This window comes from Condylura cristata, unplaced genomic scaffold (assembly GCF_000260355.1).
Source record: "Condylura cristata isolate star-nosed mole 26May11 unplaced genomic scaffold, ConCri1.0 scaffold00001, whole genome shotgun sequence".
Lineage (NCBI taxonomy): Eukaryota > Metazoa > Chordata > Mammalia > Eulipotyphla > Talpidae > Condylura > Condylura cristata.
Window position 1 is genome coordinate 11,605,053 of NW_004567102.1, and position 25,451 is coordinate 11,630,503.

General features: G+C 39.1%; 1 protein-coding gene across 1 annotated transcript in view; it reads left to right on the top strand.

Annotated features, from left to right (window-relative positions):
* Positions 1–7,765: 7,765 nt before the first annotated feature.
* LOC101637734 (runt-related transcription factor 2) overlaps positions 7,766–25,451 on the top strand; it is a 110,184-nt gene continuing 92,498 nt past the window's right edge. Inside the window, exons 1-2 of the mRNA XM_012725195.1 lie at positions 7,766–7,918; positions 13,929–14,033. Of these exons, the coding sequence (XP_012580649.1) occupies positions 7,807–7,918; positions 13,929–14,033 (217 nt within the window). The 5' untranslated portion in view covers positions 7,766–7,806. The remainder of the gene's footprint in view (positions 7,919–13,928; positions 14,034–25,451) is intronic.

Sequence of the window (25,451 nt, forward strand, 5' to 3'; positions counted from 1 at the left end):
AGCAGACCCAGGCCAGTTCCCGTTATCGGAGGAGGGCGGGGCCGTGGTGCGCCCCGCCGCAGGGGAGCCCCGGAGCCCGGGAGTTCTGGGCTCCGGACCCTCAGTCGCCGGGGGGCGCGGGCCAGGATAAGAGGCGGAACCTGGTTCGGTCCCTTCCAGGCGATACTGAGCTCCTCGCCTCGCCTGGTCTGGGAGGGACCAGGAAACGCCTTCGGTTCGCCCACCTTGAAAACTGAGGTGGAGTTTTGCCGATTTGCCTTATTACTCTTTAAAGGAATTAAATCCCAAAGACCTCTCCTGCTTCCGAAGGATGGTGAGAGGTCAGGGCCAGTGGTCTGAGTGCAAAGGGAGTGACCTCTGGTGTCTGAGAGAGCGCCCCGCGGCCTCCTCCGCCAGGCCGACCCGTTAGTTTGAGGGACTGGTATCTGCGGCGGGAATCGCGGGCAGTGGCACGTAGAGAGTGTAGGGTCGGGGCCCTCTCTTGGGACTACTTAATTCAATCGGGATTTCCCCTGGCAGTCCTCGCCAGGGGGAGACGCGGAGCCCCGGGGGCAGATACTGCACCAAAGTGATGGGGAAATGGGTTCCCGGGCTGTCTGTCCCCAGTGGCCAGACTAGACGCCTGGGGTGGAGGGGGCGGTGAGCCAGGCAGGGACTAGAGCACTCTGGGGGACTAGAGCACTCTGGAAGATGCTAGAGCACTCTGGAAGATGCTTCCGGCCGGATCTGGCCTCTGAACTCAAGAAGGTGGATCCCCTGGGTTATGGGATCTATGGAGAGCGGGGCAAGTAAGGCCCCGGGGTAAGAAAAAAAGGAAAGAGTCATGCCAGCTCCCTCATTGTGGACCGTGGGGCCAAACTCCCACGGACCACTGGCAGTTCCCAGTTGTTGATCACCCCTCCCCCACGCGCCAATTCAGATTCCGTGTGTGGGTGGGGTGGAAAGAAAGAGGAGGCCAGGTCAATTAGAGCTGGTTATCTCGTTCTGTCTTATATCTGAACAGAAATCAGAATGAATTGTTGTGGAAAGGGGATGTTGCATTCTGGGGCAAGTTTCATTTTGTAAGTTGGCTCAAGAAATGTTTTTTTCTTTTTAACCGTCATGTTTCTCCTTTTATAAATCACCCATTTTGTCGGCTAATGTTTTCTTCCTTCCTTGAAGTATGAAAAATTCATATATGTGTAGAAACTTATATTTCCATGCAAGAGATCTCTTTTACAGGGTTCATTATTCAAGGGTCTAGAATTTTGTAATTAGGCTTATGTGAGAGTGGAAATTTGTTTTCACCAGCCTCCACTCCCCCAGCCCCAGCAAATAAACACATAAACAAAAAACCTGGGTGGAAATAACAAATAATACAAAGTAGGTGTTTTGTCTGTACAGTGCCACGAATCAGGATATATGAAAATACAAGGTTAGGTGCCTACATTTTGAAAGATGTCATTTATCTGTTTGATATTCGATACACTATTTGTTCTGCTAGAGGTATCTAAGGTGTAACTGTCTCTTACAGTTATGATGCCAAATTAATTTTGAGCATGAGTATTTTGGGTAGAAAGGATGTTTTTGGCATAAAGATAGAACACCATTTAGTCTGAGCTATTCTTAGATATTCTGGTTCTATTTAGGTTTCCTTACTACTACATTTTTAAAAAGTGAGTTTGAAAATAAATTGCTTTCTTTGCTATTAATAATAGGTATTGTTATTTACTTTTAACCAGTAAACAAAGCCAGGGCTAACATATGACCTCATTAAACTGTACATTTAATAACAATTGAATAATAAATTAACTTAAAATATGACTTAACTTCTCACTCCCCTACCAATGTTTAATAAATTTCAAATAGCTAGTGATAGTAGAGCTCCACATGCTATAGAAGCTTTGTCTCTGCTATAAAAGTTGTGTAGTTACTTGGAACATCATATGTTGACAAGTCTTTATTGTTTTCATCTGAGTGTATCAGAAACATTTCTCTTTACCTTACTTTTGAGATAAATACCCTCAAAGCAGCAGAATTTCTTAGTTCTTGCAGCGTAATCAAATACACAATAAAGAAAGAATATGAAGATGCCTCAATATTAAAAGTGATGACAGCAATTTGGCTATTATTTTGAGAGCTGTGTCCAAAGCAAATCACAGTGTTGGAGGGTCTATAGTAGATAGGTAAACAGATTTCAAAACACAGAAAACATAATTGTTGAGAGGTCTTATAGTCAAATCAACACAACATTTATTTATTGAGCCCAAATCGTATGTCTATGACACTGAGCTCTGCTCTGCACTGTGAGAGAAACAGAAATGAATTCAATAGATTATGTTTTGATATGTGGATTTAAAATAGTGCATAAAATGATACTGGATGATATTAAGACATATGTAATGTATTGGTGGTGCTTATCTGCTCTTGTTTTGGGATTATACAAGGATATGTAATTCTTTCATACATCACATACAAAATTGCATACTTCATATATAAAAATGTTTTCATACTCCACATATAAGCAACGAGTATACTTTTAAATATGTGGTGTTGCTTATTGACATTGTATTTTTAACAAAGTTCTGCAGTTTTGAAATGTTCAGTCCTCCCAGGTGTCAAGGAAATGGAAATATATATTTTTAACATTTCTTTCAGGTGTATCTCACCGAAAGCTTAAAATAGTTAAGACCCTTTTTGCCCTAGATAATTCTGGTAATGTACACCAGTTTGCAAATTCAGTTAATTAGTTAATGATCAGGTAAAACAGTGGTGAGAGCTTGTCAACTCTGCATCCAGCAGCACCCTTAGAGTTAGGGGTCTGTCAGCGTTTTCACCATGAAGCCTGGTGCTCAGGGTTCATAACTCAGTTGCTTTAAATAGCTTCAAGCTGAAACACTATGTAGACATTTTAAGTCCAGATGTATATTTTAAAACTAAAAGTAGTGCAAACCTAATGCACTGTTTTAGTTAGAGAACACTGGCCCATATATTTACCAGTATCATATGTTTTTCTGGCAATGCTAAAGAAAGAAAACACACTTTTAGATATGTTATCTATTACTCATAGTTGATTCTGCATATATAATGATACCTTTCAGTATTTGTCATAAGTAGGGTTTCACAATGAAGAAGTAATTTCTATTTGAAAATAATTTTTTTCAACATCACTGGCCCTTTTTGTCTTCAAAAACAAGTATGCAGCTAATAAACATTTGACACTAGGAAATTGCGTTCTCCTTACATATTTAATGATCAGAGTTTATGTTTGTATCTTTTCAAATTTCATTTTACTTGTCAGGCAAAATGAGGTTACTCACAATAGGGTCCAAATAATAAAAATATAATTTTTTGCATTATGCCACTGAATGCAATAAAAATGTTAGGATTTATTAGATAAAACTTATGTAAAATAATGGAAATCAATAATTTAGATGGAAAATAAATCCTGAAAGTTTCTTAGGACACATTTGAAAAAGGCATGCTATGATATCTTTCATTATTTTTTCCTCTTTGACATTGCTGTGTGTATGGCTTCAAAATTCCAGATGTTAGAGGATCTAACCATTGTTAGTTGATCTAAACCAGCTTGATACATGGCACATTCCTCAGTTAAACTGAACTAATTACCATCAAATTTCTCTTTGGTATATACTTTAAAAATTATGAAATGATGGTTTATATTGTATTTCTTCTTCTTTTTTTGTAGTTCTACAATTCAAGGGGGTTTCCTTAAATCTGGGTTAAATTCTAAAAATTAACTGTACTATTTGTGGAACTTTTAGATAATTCCCTTAAAGTTATTTTAAAATAATTTTCATAGGAATAAGTTTTTTTTTCTTTTTTGCAGTTACTCCTTTATCTTTCTTTTTACTGAAAAGATTTGATCAGATTCTATCTGGAAAAATAAAATTTAAATTTTGCTGCAAGTACAATGTGCCAAATAACATTGGTCTGTAAGAGTAATAGATCAGACAAGACTAGAGTCTGTCGATGGAGATGTCATGGGAATTTTAATTTTCTCACAGTAAGACCACGAAAAACAATTTTTAAGGTCTGAGTTAATTCTCCTCTCTTAGAGTACGGATTTAGTTATATGGAAGCGCATACAGAATTTCAGTAGCATTTCTAAAATTCAGTATTCTTTTACTTTATTTGTACAAGCTCTGTATCATGAAATTTAAATGCAAGTTGTAGTGAGGTGAGCTGAATAAAAGTACTTCTTTCTGTCTTCTAAAATGTTAGGACACACATTTATTTCTCTCTTTTCCATGAAGTGTCTTGAATTTGTAGATTTACTATTTTAAAACTCGTAGAAATTTTAAGCACCTATAAATGTTATAATTTCATGACACATTTTTTTTTTTTTTTGGTAGAACAGAACATTTGAGTTGGAATTGTATGGAAACAAATTTTAACGAGTGTTTATTCCTAACTAGTAAAAGCAATTTTTGATTGTTCTCGGCTTCTTCAAATATTTTCCATTGCTTGAGTTTGGTACAGATGAAATGTGTAAAAATTTCTTGATTCTTTGGTTTTCTTTTAGATAAACACTGTTGAGAATTTCCAAGGGAATCTTTTTTTAGTTCAGAGATCTACTTTTCTTTTTTTTTTTTTTAACTTCAAACATATAATTACTCTTCTGATTGATATGTAGTCAAATACAATACTATCCCTGCTTTTTTTCCCCTCCCTCAGAAAAACATTAAATAATCTGATTTGGTAGAGTGAATAGCAGAAAAAAAAATTTTCCCATTGAAATATAGCTCAGCTATAACAGGAAAAATTGTCATTACACCGTGTGAGTTAGCATTTTCTTTTCAGGTCAGGTTTTAAGCCTCATAAAAGACCTACACAATTTGTGATTATCTACTTGTTTTGTTATTAAATATAATACGTAAAACATGTTGATATTTAATATAGCCATTATTATGCTGCTTAAGAAAAGTAAAATGGATTTATGTATTTCACTCTTAGGGATCTTTTCTTTCATATTTTCCCATATTGAATCAATTTTCCTTTTCTTCTAACTAAAAAGAAATCCATTATGTTAAAAATATTCAGTAAAATAATAATGTCCCAGAACTCTTGAAATTTTTATAATGGGACAGCTTTCTTTACTTTTTTCTGAAATTTAGTCAGACTGGAATGAACCCATCGGCAGCCATCCGTTACCCTTCAGTAACACTGAAAACCATCTCAAAACATGAAGTGAAGAATTACATATTCAGTCGAACCTTTTAAGGGTGTTTATAAGGCACAGTCTATGTTTAGCACCCAGAAGACAAGAAACAGAAGTTAACCCCCTCGTTTTCCAAAAAGTACATCACTGCAATCACACTTTACAGTTATATAATATCTTCTACATTTTATAGCCTTGAAACATTATTTCTACTTTATATTGAAAAATTATGGTTTTGGAGCTACAGCTGCTGCATTGGTGGGGGGGGGGGCACGGCCGATGTAGCAGTGTTGGGGAAAAAAGTGAAGGGGGCCCTTACATTTTTGTGCATTCATTCTTTTCTAAATAGTTTAATTTTTCTTGCCTTAATCAATATCTTTACTATAAATTCCAGATTTACTTTGACATAGAAAGCCACTCAGCAGGTGTTGAAATGCAATCTGCTGAGTAAAAAAGGTCAAATATTCAGATCAATATTGGCAAACATAGTTTATTTCAGTATTTTGAAATGTTCATGTTCAAGGTATGGTGACTTTGAAAGCACGTTGTCTCCTAAATCTAGCATTACCTAGATTTAGTTGCCACTTGAGGCCCTAGCTTAAGTGTGGAGGAGGAAATTATGTTCTCAAGGGATTCATCCTTGACCTAGGAGACTTCTCCTATTGAATGAAATAACCATATAATTTGGTGGGGGATATTAGGCTGGATTTTCTCTCACCAGGGTCAGAAAAAGTTGGCAGAAGATTAGTTTGGAGCTGGGCACCATGCTGACTGCTTGTTCTCTTTCAGGGTTTTCGGTAGTAGCCTGTGGGTAGCTGTGGGAAGTGGTGCTTATTTATTGATTGACTACAAGCATACTTGTCAAGCACTTATTATGTGCTGGACACTGTTTTGGGTACTGGACAACTAAAGTGAGAGAGATGATAGCCCCTTGCCTTATGTAGTCTCCAGGGCCCTGGCCACACGTTTGCGCTGGCATATCCAACAGGACAGGCAGAGCATTGTTACATGTCTACTGATTATGGAGTGAGTGGATTCTGTGGAAATGGTTTCTATCATTTCAGAAAAAGTTTGTGATTTTAATCTGAGCAAAAAAAGGGCTAAAGAAAGGAATTGAGGTAAGAAACAGCTTAAGAGAAAACAATATAAAACTGGGGAAAAAAGCTTTTTTTGTTTGGTTGTTTTTCTACTGGAGCAGAGGTTGTACTGGTGAGCGTTGGGATAGGGCTCATGGGTGGGGGCATTTCAGCCCCAAATTATAGTGATGGTGTCTGTTTCATCACAGTCTAGGAAATCTGTTTTAATGACAGCATGTACAAACTCTAATGGGAACACGAAATTAAATGTTTAGGTTTGCTTATGGAAATCTTGATAGAGGCAGGAGTAGCATGAGACATGGAAGGATGAGTGGGGTATTTGCCAGACCTGCAAGCACACATGGACGTTATATGTCAGGGAGGAGTGGACTGCTCAGCAGGAGACTCTGCTCAGTTATCACATGGGCATTGGGACTGGAGGAAGAAGAGATACTAATACTCTGAGTATAGAATTGTGCAAATTAGTGGAGAGAAAGGAATGTTATTGGAGGGCAGGAATGTTATTGGAGGGCAGGGTTTTGGTAATGGATTAAGAATAGTATTTTATATATGACAGTGAAGCCCCCGTATTGACTTTGCTTTACCAGGCTGTATGCTAATCAGACACCCGTTTGCAAGTTAACGAACCCTGGTTAAAAGTGTAATCCTTATCCTTGGAGCAGCGAAAATGTTTATTACCCTCAGAGGCTAATTATCCTGGGCCCTTACTTGACTGAGTCAGTCATCCTCAAGTTAATTGCTGAAGATTAAATCAGAGGCAAATTCTCCATTCCAAGACAGAATAGTAGTTTGGCTAAGGCTGTATTTGCTGTCTGTACCACTTGTCAGTATATTGACATATTGGTCATTGATCATTTTCAGTCCCTATCTTACCTAGACTGTAAGCTTTTGATGGATTTGTATATCCCCTGGATTCCACTGCAGACTGGGTATTCAGTAAATGTTCTTAGTGCGAAGAAAAGCAGAATATCCAATCCTAAGTCAGGAGATGAAATGTAGTCTTGGGTATCCTACCCTAGTTGGGCTTCCATTTACTCAGCCAAGTTTCACCTGACCGTCTTCTCCCACGGGGCTTGACCAGACTTTCTCTTTTTTAGTCTGTGATCCTGATGAGACCACACCTCAGGGTGCCTGGGCTGTAGACAGGCGGTGCCTTAATGTGTACAATGCAATCTGCAGATGGGACATCAGCCTTCTTTCTGTGGCATAATTCCTATGGACAGCCTAACATGGGGATTCAATAAAAATGTACATGTACTCTGTGAAGAATCCAACAACAAATGAAGGAAACTTTTGCCTGCCTTTGAAAATGGGTGGACCCTGAAACATTGGTTTGTTTAAAGTGGCATCTCAATCCATATGCAGATGCCTCATTCCTGTCAGCCATTATTGGACTAGAGCACCAAGACTGATAAGACCCATCATTCACAATGAGACTGTATTCTCAGTTTTTAAGCATTTCTAAAGTGCCATTATTGCTGCTGTGTTTCCTGTTTTATGTAGGTGGTAGCCCTCGGAGAGGTACCAGATGGGACTGTGGTTACTGTCATGGCGGGTAACGATGAAAATTATTCTGCTGAGCTCCGAAATGCCTCTGCTGTTATGAAAAACCAAGTAGCAAGGTTCAACGATCTGAGATTTGTGGGCCGGAGTGGACGAGGTAGGTCTCTGACTTTTAATAATGATAATGGAATAAACATGTTAGGATCCTCTGATGGACAAGTAGGCTAGTCTTTATACAGACCAACACCTTTTACTGCATAGAATTACTGAAAATTTTATCTAAAGGCATCCAGATGAAGCTGAGTGTTTTTCTCAGTACTCAGTCCTCTTTCATTTTTTCAAAGTGATAATGAACATTCAGTGCTTTCAGAAGAACTGACTTCTGATTTTGCTGGTTGTGAGTATATAAGGTAGAGGGGGAAATTGAAATCTCAAAACTCAATTATAAGGAGTCAAAAAACTGAGTAAACTGAGTGGCAAAAGGGGAAAGATAACAATGCATTGGCTCATTTTCCTGATAACAACTTTACTCAGCTCAGTTGTTAACAAGGACAGCTAGAACAATGCTTGTCATTGATTACACATTACCCCTGTGTAAATCTGATTTATTTACTCATAATTAGAATCTATTTTAAAGTCAGTCTTTTACAAACAACTCTTCATTTGACTAAGTGAATAATGTATTACTTATGTTAGAATCACTATAGAGAACTGGCTACACAGATGAATGATTGGGACTCTTCATTTCCACAGTACTTAAGGGGTTCTACCATCTGGATCCATAAACAAATATTAGGATTCTTTCAAAGATCACAAAATAGAAAATATTTCCTTTCAGAGTGTCACAGCTGTTTTATAAAGGGGGTTAGTGTTTTAAAAAGCAGCCTCTAAGGATACTAATATTTTGGCTGTTGTTTACTGTTAATAGTCATTCATTATAAGTGTAATGCTCATTTATTTATTTGTTGACCCTGATATTTTAAGTACTCTATGACAAGAAAGAAAATAGACCATTAGGACCAAGGTGAAATAAATTATAGGACCCACAGAATTACTTCAACCCAGGTTTGAATTAGGAAATGAGAAGTATCAATTTTTAAGCCATGTCTAATAATTGCTCTTTAGTTTGGATCAGATGTCAAATTATTGCCATTGTAAAAACTTGATAAGGGAAATTCAAGCAAGGCTGTTTCCGACGAGTAGTTTTAGTTTACTTTCTAGGAACAGGGCCAAGAAGTTGTACTTTTTTACTTAAAAAAAATGATGCATGCTAATGAGATACTGTCACTGAAGGGTTGTTTGAAATAAAGTGAGGCTCAGAACCTCTGGTGGAATCAAAACTAAAGGGGTTATCTCTGCATCAGGTTTTAGTTTACTTTCATTAAAAGAAAAAAAAGACATATCCTAATCTCACTATTGACTGATTAGGTGTGAAGTGTGTATGTTTATATATTCATTCTTTCCCTCTCCTCCTTTCTCCCTCAGTTGCTGGTGCAGGTCCATTGTATAATTAAAGCTTCTCTTTTTTTCTGGTAAGAAGAAATAATCTGAACATGAAGATTTACCTGTATGCTTTGAATGGACTCTGCTTATGTACTATTACTTTGTTTTTAACTGGAGTCATGAATTTCATTTTTAAAGGATTGCAGCTATACTTTCTTTTACCTTACAGGTTCAAGCTAGTGTTTTCATTTATCTTGCATGTGTATTATAGAGATGCTGCATAACTTTTCTCTGATCAATTTGAGTAGAAACTATGGCAAAGTGATAGTGTACTTTGTAAACCCTCAAAATATTTATTTAAGAAACTTCAAAGAGAAACAAAGGGTGTGCACTGTTTTACTATATTGGCTTTCTGAGTTTTGGCTGGTTTCCCAAATAGCAATTTTTATATTTAAAAAAAAAAAAAAAGACAGACTTAACTGCTTGCAGACTTTTCACGCATGGAAGATGAAGAAAGCTTCTTTTGATGAAGTGTAATTATGTCCAAACAGAGCTGACCCCCTCCCCCTATATTTCTTATGATCTTAACTGAAGAAAGTAGGATTTTTCCTTTGAAGCAGCTGGGACTTGGTGGAGGATCTGAAATGCTACAGTCTGCTGCCAGAGGCAGGATGGAGAAATTGGTCCAGACTTGTCTTCGAGACTTAGATTGGGGGTGAGGGGGAGCGGGTGGAGAGAGAAAGAAAAATTGATTTATCACTAATAATAGATTTTAGTATCACTACATTAACATTTTGTGAAAGGAAATGATAGTACCAAACTGAAATGAAAAGGAAAAAGGGACAGAGAACACTGATAAGAGATAACACTGACGAAATAAGGGTCAGTTTTTCAGTGACAGGAAACCTTTTAACCTGCCTGTGTACCTGACCTGCTTTCTAGTTTCCTCTTTGGTTTTCATAACTTCTACATTTCTCTTCAGTGATTAAGTCTGTATCAAACATACCGTGACCATTACATTCCTCCCTCTCCGCCCCCCACCCCCAGCTATTTAAATTTTCTATTTTCAGTAGCATCCAAGAATAAAAAAACACCAAAGTTCCTGGAATGTTGCACTCTTTCTTTTCTCTGGTAGAGCTATAAACTCTCAGAAATTGAAAAACCGTTTCAGATCTATAATGGAGTCACTTCAGGACTCTGGCAGTGGTGTCATCTGATGAGTGTGACTTGAGGAAGTGCTTTGGAGTAAAAGTAGAGCATCAGTGAAATGTGCATTAAGTTATGGGTGGTGTGTGGTTTTAACTTATTTTTTTTCTCCATTATATTTTAAAGAAGTGTTTAAAATGACTTTGGTCCTTGAGTTTTCTTGGTGTGCTTCCCACTTTTGACATCAAACATGCTGCTTTTAATTTATAAGTAGTTTTAAATACCTATAGTGTACAGGGTATGGTACAAATTCCTGCTTATAGTCTTCCCTACTAGACTGTTCCTGACAGACCCTTGGGCTGGGTTGAAATTGTCTTTTAATGACAATTTGTTATTTTAGAAATTCATGATTTGAGGACATGCTCCAGAACTAGTTCTCAGATAAAGCCAAGGGTGATGCAGTCAGTTGTCTGATGACAGCAGGCTTCCTAAAAACCAGCATTTCAAAAAAAAGATTTATTTATTTATGCATATAGACCTGGGGTACAGGCCAGAGATGCCGGGTTTAGAGGATTCACCGGAGACAGAGTGGGCAGCAGAAGAGTCAGATCGACGAAGTAAAGGGCCGAGAGGAGCAGGGGGTGAGGCAGGAGAGGTCTGCTGCTGCCATATGGGTCACCTCTGGGGCTGGGGATTGAACTAGCAGTGAAGTGGCTGCAGCCAGCTTGCAACGCTGTGCCTTAATCCGTTGCAAACACCAGGGAGGGCCCAAACCAGCATTTTTACCATTTATGGAAAATGATGAAAATGAAACCTGGAAAAAGTTTTTCTTGATAGCAGGAAATAATGCATACCCACAAAATCATTTGATTTAGGAAATGTATCATTATTATAAGTTAAAGAGCCAATTACCTCGTTTTATAATAGTTTTTGGAGGCTTCTTGAACTTTATATTCCTGTTCCTTCTGAAGGAACAATGAGAAATAGAAGGGTTTTTTTTGATTTTTTGATTTTTGTTTTGTTTAGTTAAACTACATATTGATTCCTAGGATTTGATTTCAGAAAAACATAGTTAGACTTAAATACTTATTTCCTCAAGCCCATCTCTTTTGAAAAATAAGCCTATTGAAAACTGGCTCTGCTTTGAATATTTAGATTTTTTTTTTTAGACAATAGAGTGAATTTCATTAAGGCTTTGTACCTTCATGAAGTGTTTCTCTACATTTAGGAGAAGTATTGGTGACTTTTTAAATATTCTAAATGAATTCTAACAGTCTCAAATAGAAATATTCTCAGAAGCTGTTTAGATAATTCATGGGCAGTCTATTTGGCAGGTTATTTAAGACATTAATTGAGAGATAGACATCCCTAATTTGGGAGGACTGGTGCTTGGAAGGTGGCTGTCTTTTAAGCACTGCCTGTGCAGCTGCTGTTAGAATGCAATCTTGGCTCTGGGATCATGTATCCAACCCCAAATGGCATCGTTTTAATATAAATTAACTTTCAATTTATAGTTGGTTCACTCCTCAGATCTCTCCATTGTTTGCAGGGCCTGATCTGAATCCAGTGGCTTCCTGTTCAACTTTCTAATCTTCATTTCTGTATATTTTTCAGTTTTCTGTAACTAGATCAGACTGTTGGCTGCCTTATTCTTCTGGTTAGTCATCATCTTTGTAAAAAACAAAACCCAGCAACAACAAAAATATTGCCTGTTCTCTTACCAGACAATTAAATTACTTAACATCCAATACATAGTAGGTGAAATATGGTATACCTATAATTTATAATGTTCTCATCTTATCTACTAAGATACTACCTTAGTAGAATCTACTTACTGTTTTGATCTTACAGAGATGATTGGGGCACATATAGAAATAGTGTACCTATTAGTTTTAATGACCTCTGGAAAAATTAAAATAAGAGTATTTCTAGACCTAAATTTTAAGGTCTAGAAAACCTCTAGATATTTTCCACTTAATTAGTTGTGTGGGTAAATTACTCAGCATCTCTGGGGCTTTAGATACCTCATTTGTGATATGGGGGTGATAAACCCAACTGGGTAGGATTAAATGAGATCGAATGTATGAGTGACAGGCACTTACTAGGTTTCTGATCAATATCCATCTTTCCCGGTTTCCTCCCTCCATGCTCCTGCCTAATTCCTTTTTCTTTCCTCCTTTTTCTTGTTTTTTTTTTTTTTTTTTTTTCCCTCTTGGCCATGGAAAAGTATACCCAAAGAGACTTAAAACTATAGATACTGAATAACAAATGATGTGTGCCTTAAACATATTTTAGAAACTTACATGGTTTGGGTTGAAAAGAAAACCCATTCACTAGACTTGACAGCCAAAGACCTGTTCTACATTAAGTTTTGAATATAACCTGTTCCATATTAAGCTTTGAAAAGATTGCATTAAACTTTGCATTGCTACATATTGTTTAAGATTTGTGTTTTGACTTAATACCTTCTGCCTTCAGTAAAGGGAAAAACAGTTTCTGACCAAAAAACAAAGCAAACTAAAATGAGCTTTTTAAAGGTCCGTTATAGGAGAAGGCTACATGAATCCTCTGGCCTGAGATTGCTGAATGTTTTATTGAGTCACTGTTTCACGCCCACCTTTTCCTGTCTTGTAACAGTTAGCAGTTTTGACTATCTGACATGACTAACCGTTGCAAATCTAACTGATTACAACTGTCAGTGAGTCTGTATAACAGAGTCTGTCTTCTTCTGGAGAAAGCAAACCTCCAAATCTGCTACCAAAATTTTCCCTGCCCTCCCTCCAACCTCCATTCATCACCTTTAGCTTATTTATTTGAAACATCAGATGTGATATTTCTATGAAGGACACCTTCTGCTAAAAGTAAAAATTTATATTTATATTGGGAGATACCAAGCACATTTAGCAAAAGCAAGTCACTGTCAGGGAGTTATTTAAAGCTTTAACAGCGAGGAGGTATGTTAGGGAAGTGGGGGGAGGAGAAAAACTTTGTTCCAGTAATGATGAAATCATCATACCACAGGCACATTAAGGCCAGGACAGGAGACACTGGCTCCTGTTAAAATGATTCCCATAAGAACCATCCTCTTTCATCTTCTTATTGTAGTGCAGTTAAGCAAATGAAATGCTAAAGCCATGTGAAGTAAATAACATAATCAACAGTGATTTACTATTGTTCTCTCATGGGGTCGTGACCTTATCCTAAATAAAGACTTCTAAAATTGTCTGTGCTGGATGTGTTCCTGATGTTGGAGAAAACTGAAAGGAAGAGAACCCTCTTCAAGTGGATTGGGGTTTTCATTTTCAGTACGAAGGCTACTGATCAGCCTTTTTTTGGTGGGGGGAGGGAGGTTGAAACCTGCTTGTATAAGTACTGCAAGGAAGATGATAATCTGATGTTCAGTGAATTAAGAAACTCCCAAGTGACCTCCAGAGGGGTTTTGAATTAGACTCTTGTCTCTGTTTTATTATTTTTTTGTTAAAGTTGCTTAATGCAATTTGGACATCTAGACTGCTCTATTAAACATCAATACTATCTTTTAATGTTCACTATGGATTTTTCCCCTTTTACATCTGCAGGCAAGAGTTTCACCTTGACCATAACTGTCTTCACAAATCCTCCCCAAGTAGCCACCTATCACAGAGCTATTAAAGTTACAGTGGATGGACCCCGGGAACCCAGAAGTAAGTACTTGCCTTTCTATTAGAAATGGTAATAGAGTTTGTGGAGACCCTGCAAGGAGTTTATCCCAGCTGCATATATTTGTAATGAAGAACAATTAATAGAAAGGATTTCACAGTTAGTAGAAAATAAAATTACAGTTTCAACCTTTGCCACAAATTGCTAAGGCCTCCATCTCTTTGGGAAATGAGTGAACAATTATTTAGTCACAGTAACTATTTGCTAAGAAATTCTGCGCATCCACTGTACACAATAGACAGGGCAGGGTAGGACCCATGAGAGCTAAAGAAGAAAACAATAAGCTGAGAAATCTTGAGCTTAGTCAAAAAGCATTTGCGTTTGTTTCCCATGGTCTAAGAATGTGTTTTAACTTTTTAACTCGCCCACTCAATTCCCTTTATAAAGAGCACACTGCTTAATTACAAAGAATTTATTTGCAAATGATAACTTGCTTGATTGTTACAACACTGTTGTTTGGTCATGTTCGAGTTAATTGTTATAGATAGAGTCAAACCAGGTTTAAGTCCACTTTGGTTTATTTTTCTGTCTGGACATCCAGAAGGTTTAACCAGCATCAGTGTAAGGTAGTGCACATGATCCATTTGGGCTGCATTTTCCTCCTATATCTCAACTGAAACAGGTTTACTCTCTTCCAGTCCCTCCTCCAAACTGATTTGAACAAACTTGGCATAGCAGTATTTAAATATAGAGAGTAAAGATTATTTGATATATACAACATTAAGAATTCTGTGCCAATGGAAACATCTAATAGAACTCTGCCTTTGATGAGTGAATTACATTGGCGTCTTAGCCATTGTGTTGAGAGAGTTTAATTTGGTTTGTGGTGGAGGTACAGCTGGCAGGAATATTTGTTATATAACAATGCACCTGCCTAGACAGTGAGAGTAGCATATCTTTTCTCCCCTAAAGGAGAGGTAAGGTTCTGCCTCACCCGCCTTGCTTGTTTTCTAGCAGTGGGACAGTAAGATGCCTTCCGTTCCTCTTGCCACTGTCTCTCTGTAAAGGGGCTGAATGCTTGCCTGAATTAGGAACGTTTCCTGCAAACCAGTCTTTGAGGTTTTTCTGTTTTCCATCTCTTGTGTATGTGGCTTTCTTCTTGGTTCACAAGGTTGGGTCATTGCCTGCTTTGTTTGAGCACGTCCTACTAAGTGGTTGCCATTGACGTGTCTCTGCCTCAGGTCTCCTGCCATCAAGGTGAATGGCAATGCAGAGCAGAGGAATAGAACAGAGTAGAGGTGTCTTGGCTGGCAGGACTTTGCCTGACTTTCCTGGGCTGCCATAAAGTGGGGATGATATCCTGTGATGGAAGACATCTTCTAACATTTTTTTCTCATTGGCCCTTGCATTCCTAAAAAGGCAAGATATCCATTTTTGTAATGCATAAGGCAACATAGTAATTATTTAACATTTAGCACTGCTGTTTTATCTTTTAGACATGTTTCCTGATGATCTCAGCTCCTTTTTCCAGTTCTGAGAAAAACCATTATTGTGTGTGTGCCTGTGTGTCTGTGTTCATACACTTAAGAACTGACACTCAAAAATTGATGGTTGAGAGAGGAAATGGGAGGATGGGGAACCTATTCCAAATGACGTCATAAAAGATGAGGAAGTCAGTAGCTTTGGAAGTCACTTTCTATCATGTGCGAATAGCTTGACCTCATTCCAGAGAAGTTTTTGGTAGGATTAATAAATTGATAGACTTACTGTCTTGAAAAGGCAGAGATGTGCTCTAGAGGAAAGGGGGTTAGAGAGAGAGGAAAGATGTGTGACCCTGAGTTGAGGTCTTTGGTGGTATAAAGGGTGGGAGGGGAAGCAGATGCAGATCTCGAGTGCGATCACTGCCCTAGATCAACCTGAATGACATTTCCCATGAGCTGAAAATATCTGTGAGAATGTGATGTCATTTCTCTGACATCATAAGGTGATTTCTCAAACTCAGTAACTGCTTAAAAGAATAGGTCTGGTATCAGTGACATCTTTATAATCCCACAATTCTGCTGGATTACTTCCTTCTAGCCTGCTCTCGACCATCCCTGACCTGGAACACCTGGAATGTTTGTAATTCTGTTCAGTATTATTCTTTAATTGTGAGAATGTCAGGTATGGAAAATGCCCAGAAGTTTCAATTTTCTTCAACTCTGAGTATAACAGGATTTTGTTTGATTGGTTGCATGTAGCACAGTGTTAAATGGGAGCCTCTGGAACATGGGCTGACAAACTCTATAAAATTCCAGATAGTAAATAATTTCAGCTCTGTGGGCTATAATTTCTGTGGCAAATCTTCAACTCTGCCTTTGTTGCTGGAAAGCAGTCTTAGCCAATACATAAATGAATGGTTGTTTCAACAAAACTTTATTTACAAAAACAGGTGGTTAGCAGGATTAGGGCCCAACTTAAATTGCTGACCCTTGTTCTAGATTTTGAGGTGTTTTATTGTATCAGCTGTTAATAGATAAGGGCTTTGAAAAGAGACTTTCCTGAAGAGAGTATAAAAAAAAGACAATGTAATTATTTTAGCTTTCTTTCCCACACAATTATAATTCCATAAATAGTGGTTATTTGTCATTTAAGCAGTGGATATCTGTTTATTACCATTCTGGTTGGAAGGAGTTGAAGATTTTATACTAATGATTCGTGTTAATGCAATCTTACTCCTTCCTCTAAAGATCTGAATATAAATTGAAAAGGTTACTTTTGGGAGATCAGCGATTTGAAAAAAGACAATTTCTGGGTTAACTGGGTCTTTAGTCAACATAGGATAGTATTTAAAGATAAGGGCTTTTGGTGTCAGACTGGATTTAAATTCCAGTTCCACCATTTACTAGCTGTGTGGTGGTAGACCAGTTACCTAACTTCTCTATGCCTCAGTTTCCTCATCTTGTTCAAGTGAGAATAATAGAACAATATCTTCCTCATCAGTTGCCGCAAGGATATTAAATGATGTAATGTATGTAAAATCATAGCAAGGTGACCATCATGCAGTAAGCAGTTATTAACTGTTAACTATTACTACATCAATTTCTTTCAGTGTCAGAAGCTTACTGTAGAGTTTCGCTTAGCATATGCTTCCCGAAAATAGATACCATCTAGATTCTGTTCTCTAGTGTATTATTTTTCCCCCAGATGGCTTTACTAATTTCTGCTCATTAGTAAATGACACTAATAATGGTTATAAATTGTGCCTCAAGCAGGTATTCATGCAGCCCGGGGACGGCTGTGCATAAGTGATGATAAAAATAATTTGTTTGCAGCAAGGAAAAGTCTGAGAGGATGCTGTGGCACTCATGTCCTTGACTGGGGCCCTGCTTATCAGCACATCTGCCAAGACTTGCTTTTCACTCAAAAATCAGAAAGGTTTCATCCTTCTATGTTTTCTCTCTCTGGCAGCTGAACCGGTGCTGTCACATCACAAACAACTTCTTTTCTTAATATACACATCTGGCGTTGGCAGTTGGACTAACTTCATAAGAGCACATGATCATCACTCATTACAAGATTAAAAAGTACCCCATGGCATCATTGATGTTTTTTAACTTTGATCTTTTGCAGTTGTGATTCATCTCAGTTATAAAACTTCCCTTTAAAGGAACATAGCCGATGACTTATTAGAACCTTCATCTTAAGTAGCGTAAACATGAAAACGGTGCACATCTTTACAAAATGCCATTTATTTTCTTTGCCAGCTTATCATTTTAAGACATGACATCATACTTAAGATCCCAAATTTGTAAGTCTTGTGTTTAGGCAAGGCGTTTTGACCTTCTGTTGGCAAGTCAGCTCTGAAGAACAACCGCCTTATGTTTGCCAGCAGCAGAAGCCAGTGTAGCAGCAACAGTAATGCATGTGGATACCCAACTATTTTTTTTCAAAGATTTATTTATTTATTCATATGGAACTGGGGTACAGGCCAGAGATGTGGATTGTGAAAGGATTCACCAGAGACAGAGAGGGGAGCAGAACAGGCAGATGGACAAAGTACACTGCTGAGGGGAGCAGCGGGCGGGTCAGGAGAGGTCTGCCGCGCCATGTGGATCACCTCCGGAACAGGCGGGAATCGAACTCATGCGGAAGTGGCTTTAGCTTCTTAGTGCTGTGTTTTAACCGCTGCTCCACCAGGGAGGACCCGATACCCAACTATTTTAAACATCAGTTTCTATTAGGATCCTTCGTTTCATTTATGCACTTGGTCCCAATCCCTGTCTGATTTAAAGAACCTTTCCAGGAAGGTGAAAACTTGTTAGCAATATCATGTTCTGTAGTAGTGGTTTGGCAGAGAAGACAAGTGGAAAAGGTACTATTTGCTGTGCAGTGGGTAGAAAAGGTGCATCATCTTATAGATTCAGAATCCCTTTCATTCTCTTGTAGCTTTTTCAGCTAGCTATTGCTACATAACTAGCCATCTCCCCGAAAATGGCTTCAACCAACTACCACGTTTATTATTTCTGTGGACTGGTTGGTCCTCATCTGGATGGGCATTGTGCAGCTCACTTAGGGTTTTCTGTATCTGATGTGTTGGTAAGATGCTGGAAGACTGGCTTTGGATGGGATGGTGGGATAGCTGGATGGTCCTCTCTCTCTCTGTAGCTCTAGAGTCTCTCCACTGGGCCCTCCATGTATTCTCTTCGTGATACCTTTTCAGCACAGCTTGAAAGGAACATACTGGAAACTTTCAGGCCTTCTTAGGACTGAACACTCAGAACTGGCAGCTGGACAGGGCTTCCTTGGTCCACCAGTGTCATTACCTTCCCTGGGTGAATCATTGGTGAATCAGGAGAAGTAATTGTTTGAGGACTCTTGACTTTTTATCTGGAGGACATTTAAAGTTCTACAAGGCTACTCTAAATTGCAATTGTAGTGACTTTCTTTTGAATTGAGCAAATATCAGATGCTTTTACCTTGTATTGACAGGTCAGTGTCAAACTGTGCCAGGCTGGTACTTGTATGAGAAAAGAACATTAGGTATTTGAAGAAAAAGATGTTATGAACCTAACTTGACAAGTGTATAGCAGAAATAGCTTATGAATTCTCACGTGGACAGGTCTGGAGGTTTCCTACATTCTGTCATCCAGTTTTGAAAATTCTCAATTGCGAACACATCTGATGCCTGATATACCTGAGGGGGTCTCTAAGAGTTTTGGTGTGCTGTGCTCCATAGTCACTTTCAAGGAAAGACCAAAGCCATCACCACTGTATTTCCTGCTGGACTCTCCACTGCTTTGCAGCCCGCTGGCTGATTTGGTGGCTGCAGGGAGAAGCTCTGCAGTAATCTAAGAGAAGCTCTAACTCAGTAATCTAGCTCCTTCCTGCAGGCTTAGAGGAAACAGCTGTTGCTCCCCTCTGCTGGCTCCACTTGTGACCTTAATAATGGGTGGGCACTCAGGTGAGTGAGAGGTTATCTGGAAGTGCGGGCACTGTATTTCTAGGACCACCTGGGTACCCTGCTTCAGTCAGCTTGGTAAGTTGAGGTCCTGTAGCTAGACTATCTTTTCCTGTTTGCTCATTCTTACCTGCGCTTGATATACTGACTAATGTATAATTTTTCAGAGAACATTTTATTGTTTTATGTTTTTCAAATAGTTCCAATTGTCAAAATTTTATCTTACCAACTTTAGGTGACCTTCTTAACCCAAACGGGGTGATCCAGGCTTGGTATCACCTCATTTTCCTCCTGTGTCCCTTCACCTAGCTATGAGGCTGTTTTCCAGCCAGTTAAAAGTGTAGAGAGAATGAAGGGCTTGGCATTTTCTTCCTCATTCCAGATGATGTCAGAGGCAGCTCTTACTTATCCTCCACTATTTTTCATCCTTTTTGAGTGAGGAAATAGACCTTTAATTATTTATCATTGGTGGAGGCCTGTTTAGAGTCTGGTTGCATGTGAAAAGGAGCGGGACATGGAGAACGTGTTTGTGAAGGGATAGCAGAATGATTTTTTATGTTATTTGATATTCCTGGACACAGTTTCTGCAGTCACATAGTTGCTGTCTGTGAATTCAATTTGAGAAAATCTTGATAGGCATTGTACCCCTGATGCTACAACCCTGAATCTTAGTAATAGAAAAAGTAATAGAAAAGTCCTTAATTTCTGACCTCAGACGTCTCCAGTCACTGACTTGCCTACAGCATAGACACTGGGTAAATACTTTTTTTTTTTTTTTAAAGATAATTATTAGGACTGTACTTTTCTTTTTTTAAAGATTGATTTACTTATGCATACAGACTGGGGTACAGGCCAGTGGTACAGGGGTGGTGAGAGAATTCACCAGAGAGAGCGTGGGGAGCAGAACAGGCAGATCAACGAAGCAAACTGCTGAGGGGAGTAGCGGATGAGACAGAAGTCTGTTGCTCCATGTGGGTCACCTCTGGGGCTGGGGATTGAACTCACACTGAAGCTGTTATGGCCAACGTGCAGTGCTGTGTCCTAAATCACTGCGCCACCAGGGAGGCCCCATAAATGCCTTTTAATGATATTTACAAATCAGCAAATACAAGCACCAGTTTGCTTGTCATAACTATTAATCATTTGGTCACTAATGTATAAAATATTGTTGAAAATCTTGGACTAAAGAGACTCATAACAGTGAACAAAACTGTTCTTCCTCCCCTCTCCCCTCCCCCCACCCACTCTTTAAGGAGAATGGAGAAGGGGGAGTCAGAAGTACTGGTGGAGGTTATGTCTGGTGGTTGGTGGAATGTGCTCTTGAGAGAAGCAGTTTTAAATCTCTTTCAGTATTTTTTTTTTGTTGACTGACTGTCAGGAGCTGGGAAGATGGCCAAGAAGGAAATGACACATCGAGAGGCATTTTGTGTTGTGCAACATTCTGTGGAACTGATGCAAGGCTATATGGCCTGTTTACACATTCCTGCGTTAGCAGACTGCATGGCAGTAATTTAATTCAGCAGCACATGGCATGCTGAAGCAAGGAGCTATGGCCTTAACATCCTTTCATGGCAAATTATCACAGCCGTTAAAACATGCTCATGTCCCTCCTCTGCACTCTTCCCTGGTTTCCCAGTTCTGAATGTGCTTTCTCATTGTATGAGGCTTGTGTTAACAAGGAGCTGTAGCTTTCACAATTAGAAGGCATTTTCCACATGCATTTATTCCAGTTGATATCCTTGCTTCTGACTAAATATAGCATGGCAGGTTTTCAAGAGATATGTGTTTGAAAAAACACATCCACCCCATCCAAATGTGTCAGTAGTTTGTATCTTGATGTGAGCCAGAAATCATTCATTCTTGAAATTGTCTTAGGGACTCGCGAGAGAGATTTGATGTATTTATTTATAAAAAGCAATTTTTCTTTTTCAGAGAGATGATCCCTGGTAGATCATTGAATGACTTTACTTCTGTGTTGTTTGCACTATGGCATTATCTTTAAGGGAGATCGGACTGGAGGACAATAGGGTATATTACAAAACAACAGAGAAATAGGATTTGGTATGTTGTTCATCATATTCATACATGGCCCCACCTAGACTATTTATAGGGGACTTTTATGATGTCAACTAACACACACCTTTGATCTTCACATAAAATCTCAAAAGTATTTAGGTTGAAGTATGGAAAATGCTCAATTTTTTAAGTAACTTGTTGAGAGTCAAACAATTTAGATCTAGCAGAGTGCATGATTCAAGATCAGATGAAGCCATTCAAGTAGACTATGTTTAGGAAAAGAGGGACTCCCTGTTCTTCTCAAATTTTCTCTGTTCCTGTGGACTAGTGACTAAAATATATTTGGCATTGACTAAACCCTTCATTAAAATTTAAGAGTAAGACTTAAAGGCAAACACCCCTGGAAAAGATAATTGAGACATAAATTCATATTGAGATGAAAATAAATCCTTTGGACAGCTTTCTTGGGAGCAGGTTTGGGGAAGTAAAGGGAGAGGTGACCAGTGCAGTCCCGGGCTTGGGAAGTAAAGTGAGTCAGGTTTGTAGACAGAGCCTTTGCTGGACCAGAAGCTGTGTGTCAACTTCAAGCGCTGTAGTTTGCTGCAGGTCAGTCTTAGAAGTGCGGCTCCCAGGGCTTTTCAGGTCTGGTGTACCATTCATAGTGCATGATAATTTTAGGTGTGTGTTTTGCTTTTTATATTTCCACATCTACACACCCCCGTTTTGCAGATACTTTCGTTTTATGGCATATTTCTTATCCAATTTTGCTCTAGGTAGGTGCTAACTTTCCTCCTGTGGTGGGTTGAAAATTTTCATTTGACATCTTTATTTTTTTTTTTTTTCATGTGAAAATTGTTTTGAGTGCACTAACTGTGGTTTACATTGTCGTTTATATCTTTCTTTCAGGAGCTATCGTTGCCATTTACAGGTGGATATTTGTCTTAAAAAAATGAATCCTGAGCTAGGCCCATGTGTTGTATGAGCATTTTACACTTTCCACTGTAGTCACCCACTTGCTGCTGACGTTGCCATCTGATTTTTTTTTTTTAAAGATTTATTTATTTGTGCATACAGAACTGGGGTACAGGCCAGAAGCTCAGGGGCCGCAAGAGGCTTCACCAGAGACAGAGTGGGGAGCAGAACAGGCAGATTGACGAAGTACACTGCTGAGGGGAGCAGCGGGCGGGTCAGGAGAGGTCTGCCACGCCATGTGGTCACCTCCGGGGCTGGCGGGAATCGAACTATGCAGAAGTGGCTTTAGCTTCTTAGTGCTGTGCTTTAACCCGCTGCGCCACCAGGGAGGGCCGCCATCTTATATTTTTATCCTTGTTTCAGACTTCCTGGATTAGTCATTATTAATGTTTAAGTCGTTTACTTTATGTTCATTTACATCTTTATCACTTATTTGCTCACTGTTCATTCTTGTACCTCGGTTCTTCCTTCTGGATTCAGTTTCCTTTTTCTTGATGTAGATCCTTTGGTAGTTCCTTCTGTGAGAGCTTGTTAGTGGTGGATTCAGAGAATTTCTTCCAGAAAATATCAGTGCTTGTGCACACTGATGCCAACATGACATGAGAGGCACCCTGCAGGCAGTATCTGTTCTGAGTGCCCTAGAGCTCACTGGTAGCCTTTTCGTGCTAAGATTTTCAAGTCATATTACCAAGTTGGCTGTAGTAATATTTAAGGAAATGCAACTGCAGGGTAGACACATTTTCTTTAAAGATTTATTTAGTTATGCATACAGTACTAGAATACAGGCCAGAAGTTCAGGAGCAGTGAGAGGCTTCACCAGAGACAGAGCGGGGAGCAGAACAGGCAGATCTACAAAGTACACTGCTGAGGGGAGCAGCGGGCAGGTCAGGAGAGGTCTGCTGCACCGTGTGGATCACCTCCCTGGCTGGGGATCGAACTCGCACCAAAGCATCCGTGGCCAGCTTCGCAATGCTGCACTTGTAACTTGTTGTGCTACCAGGGAGGGCTAGGTAGACATGTTTTGATGGAAGATAGAGAAAGGAAAATGGTTTTAAGTACCTGTCATCATGAGTCTAGGGCCATGGAGAAGGTAGTGGAGGGAATTCTCTCGCAGAGGGGGCAGAGACCAAGAAAATCTCATTTAGGGAAAGGAAATTAAACCCCCACTTCTGCCTTTGGTGGACGTTCAGTTGTTTTGGAACTTTCTTTGAAACTCAGACATATGTGAAGCACCTCAATCAACTTGATTCTCATGAGGTCATCTGGCCACTGCTCATTGAACAACCAGAGCAGTATTTCTTAGATCTACTCTTACATTAGTGGAGCTACAGGACTCAGAACCAAAAGATGCTTCTTTTATCTATAATTGAATGGTCGAATGAAACAGAGGGGGAGGAAAATGTGTGGCCTCCAGGAGTTTGCTTTAGAAGAGTCAGAAGACCAAGACCTATATAAAAATTGTCTCTAAGTGAAATGTTCAGAGGGGTCCTGGTGTTGCTTCTACTTGCCCCTTGTTGGTGCTGTGTGGGAAATGGACAGTGGGGAAGAGTGAGCTGACACTAGAGCAGTGATCTGCCTTTCCGTCACCCCTTGGGCTTATTTATGCAGCTCTGTGACATGCATTTTCTCTTCCTTATCTTCTTGGCATTAATATGCCTGCACTACAAGTTGGGTAAAAACACTGGCATGGAAGATTTAGCCTGGGCTGCATACTTCTTTAGGATTGGCTCTGGACAGGATTAGTAGAAAAATACAGTGCCTCTAGGTAGACAGGCTATTAAACAGTACGTGAGAAATATAGGTGTGTGAAAAAGGTTAATTATCAGGTCTGCATCTCTGATTCTAGAATGCTGGTTTTTCTTTCACCTCCTTTTTACTCTGTTCTACAAAACCAAGTTATCAAGTTATGTTTTTTTTTTTTTTTGGTACCAAGAGGGCTATTTTAGAGTTTCATAACAAAGAATTCATGTTTTGGTAGTTTGTATTTAAGGTGTATGATCGGTTATGCTTAAGTCCTAGAGGACTTGGAAATTCCTCTTTGGAACCTCAGTGTCATCTTAGTGACCCTGAACGAGTCCCAGACTTCCCTCTGGTTCAATATCTTCATCCTTTAAATGGAAGTAGACTGGAAGACAACTTCAGAGTAACTGGGAGTAACTCCTCAGGAATGATCATAAAGTACTTGGCACACTTGAAGGGCAACTTAAATACCAAATAGTAATTATGTAGCGCCTTTCTGCCAAGGAGTTCCAAACACTTAGACATTACCTCACTGATCCTCTTTACATCCCTTTGAGGGATGCATTATTCATTTTACGGGTAGGTAAACTGAGGCATGGCCATTTGAAAACTGATTTGCTCTATGTCACTCTGCAAGTCAGCAGATGATTTATGGAGGTGGGCAAGGAGCCCAGGTCTCTTCCTGTTTGGTTATACACTACTGAAAGTCCCTCATGCTTTGTCATGAAAACTGTAGAAGCTCTGGTGTCGGGCCCAGGGTATTCCTGGTGGGTGTTGGGAAGTAGTGTTGTCTGGGAAACAGCCCTGCTGATGTGGTTGCTTTGCTTTTTCAATTAATAAGCCCTGGCATGTAAGACTGGACACACAGAAGGCAGATATAATTTGTTGAATGAGTATTGAACTCATTAGGATATAAGTTTAACAGAGGTGAAAACACTGAACTTTTGTGAGGTGAAAATAACAAGTTGTGTAAATTTACCCTTACTAGACTGTCACCTCAGATACCATTGAAGCAAAGTTAGCATTTGGTCAGGAAGTTAGTTACGGAAAAATCACACCATTTGAAAATGTAGAGAAGTAATTGGTAGAAAATTCAAAATTAATCAGAGGAAGAATAGACAAAGTGCTTGTCATCGCAGCTCCCTAAATTACCACCAGTATTTCACTATGGACTATGTCACCTCCTAAATACTGCGAGGGCTTTTGTGAAGATAATAACAGTGAAGGAAGAGCATCTGGAAGGGGATGGGAAACTGCAGATGACATGATGACGCGGAAGCTGAGGCAGGAGAGA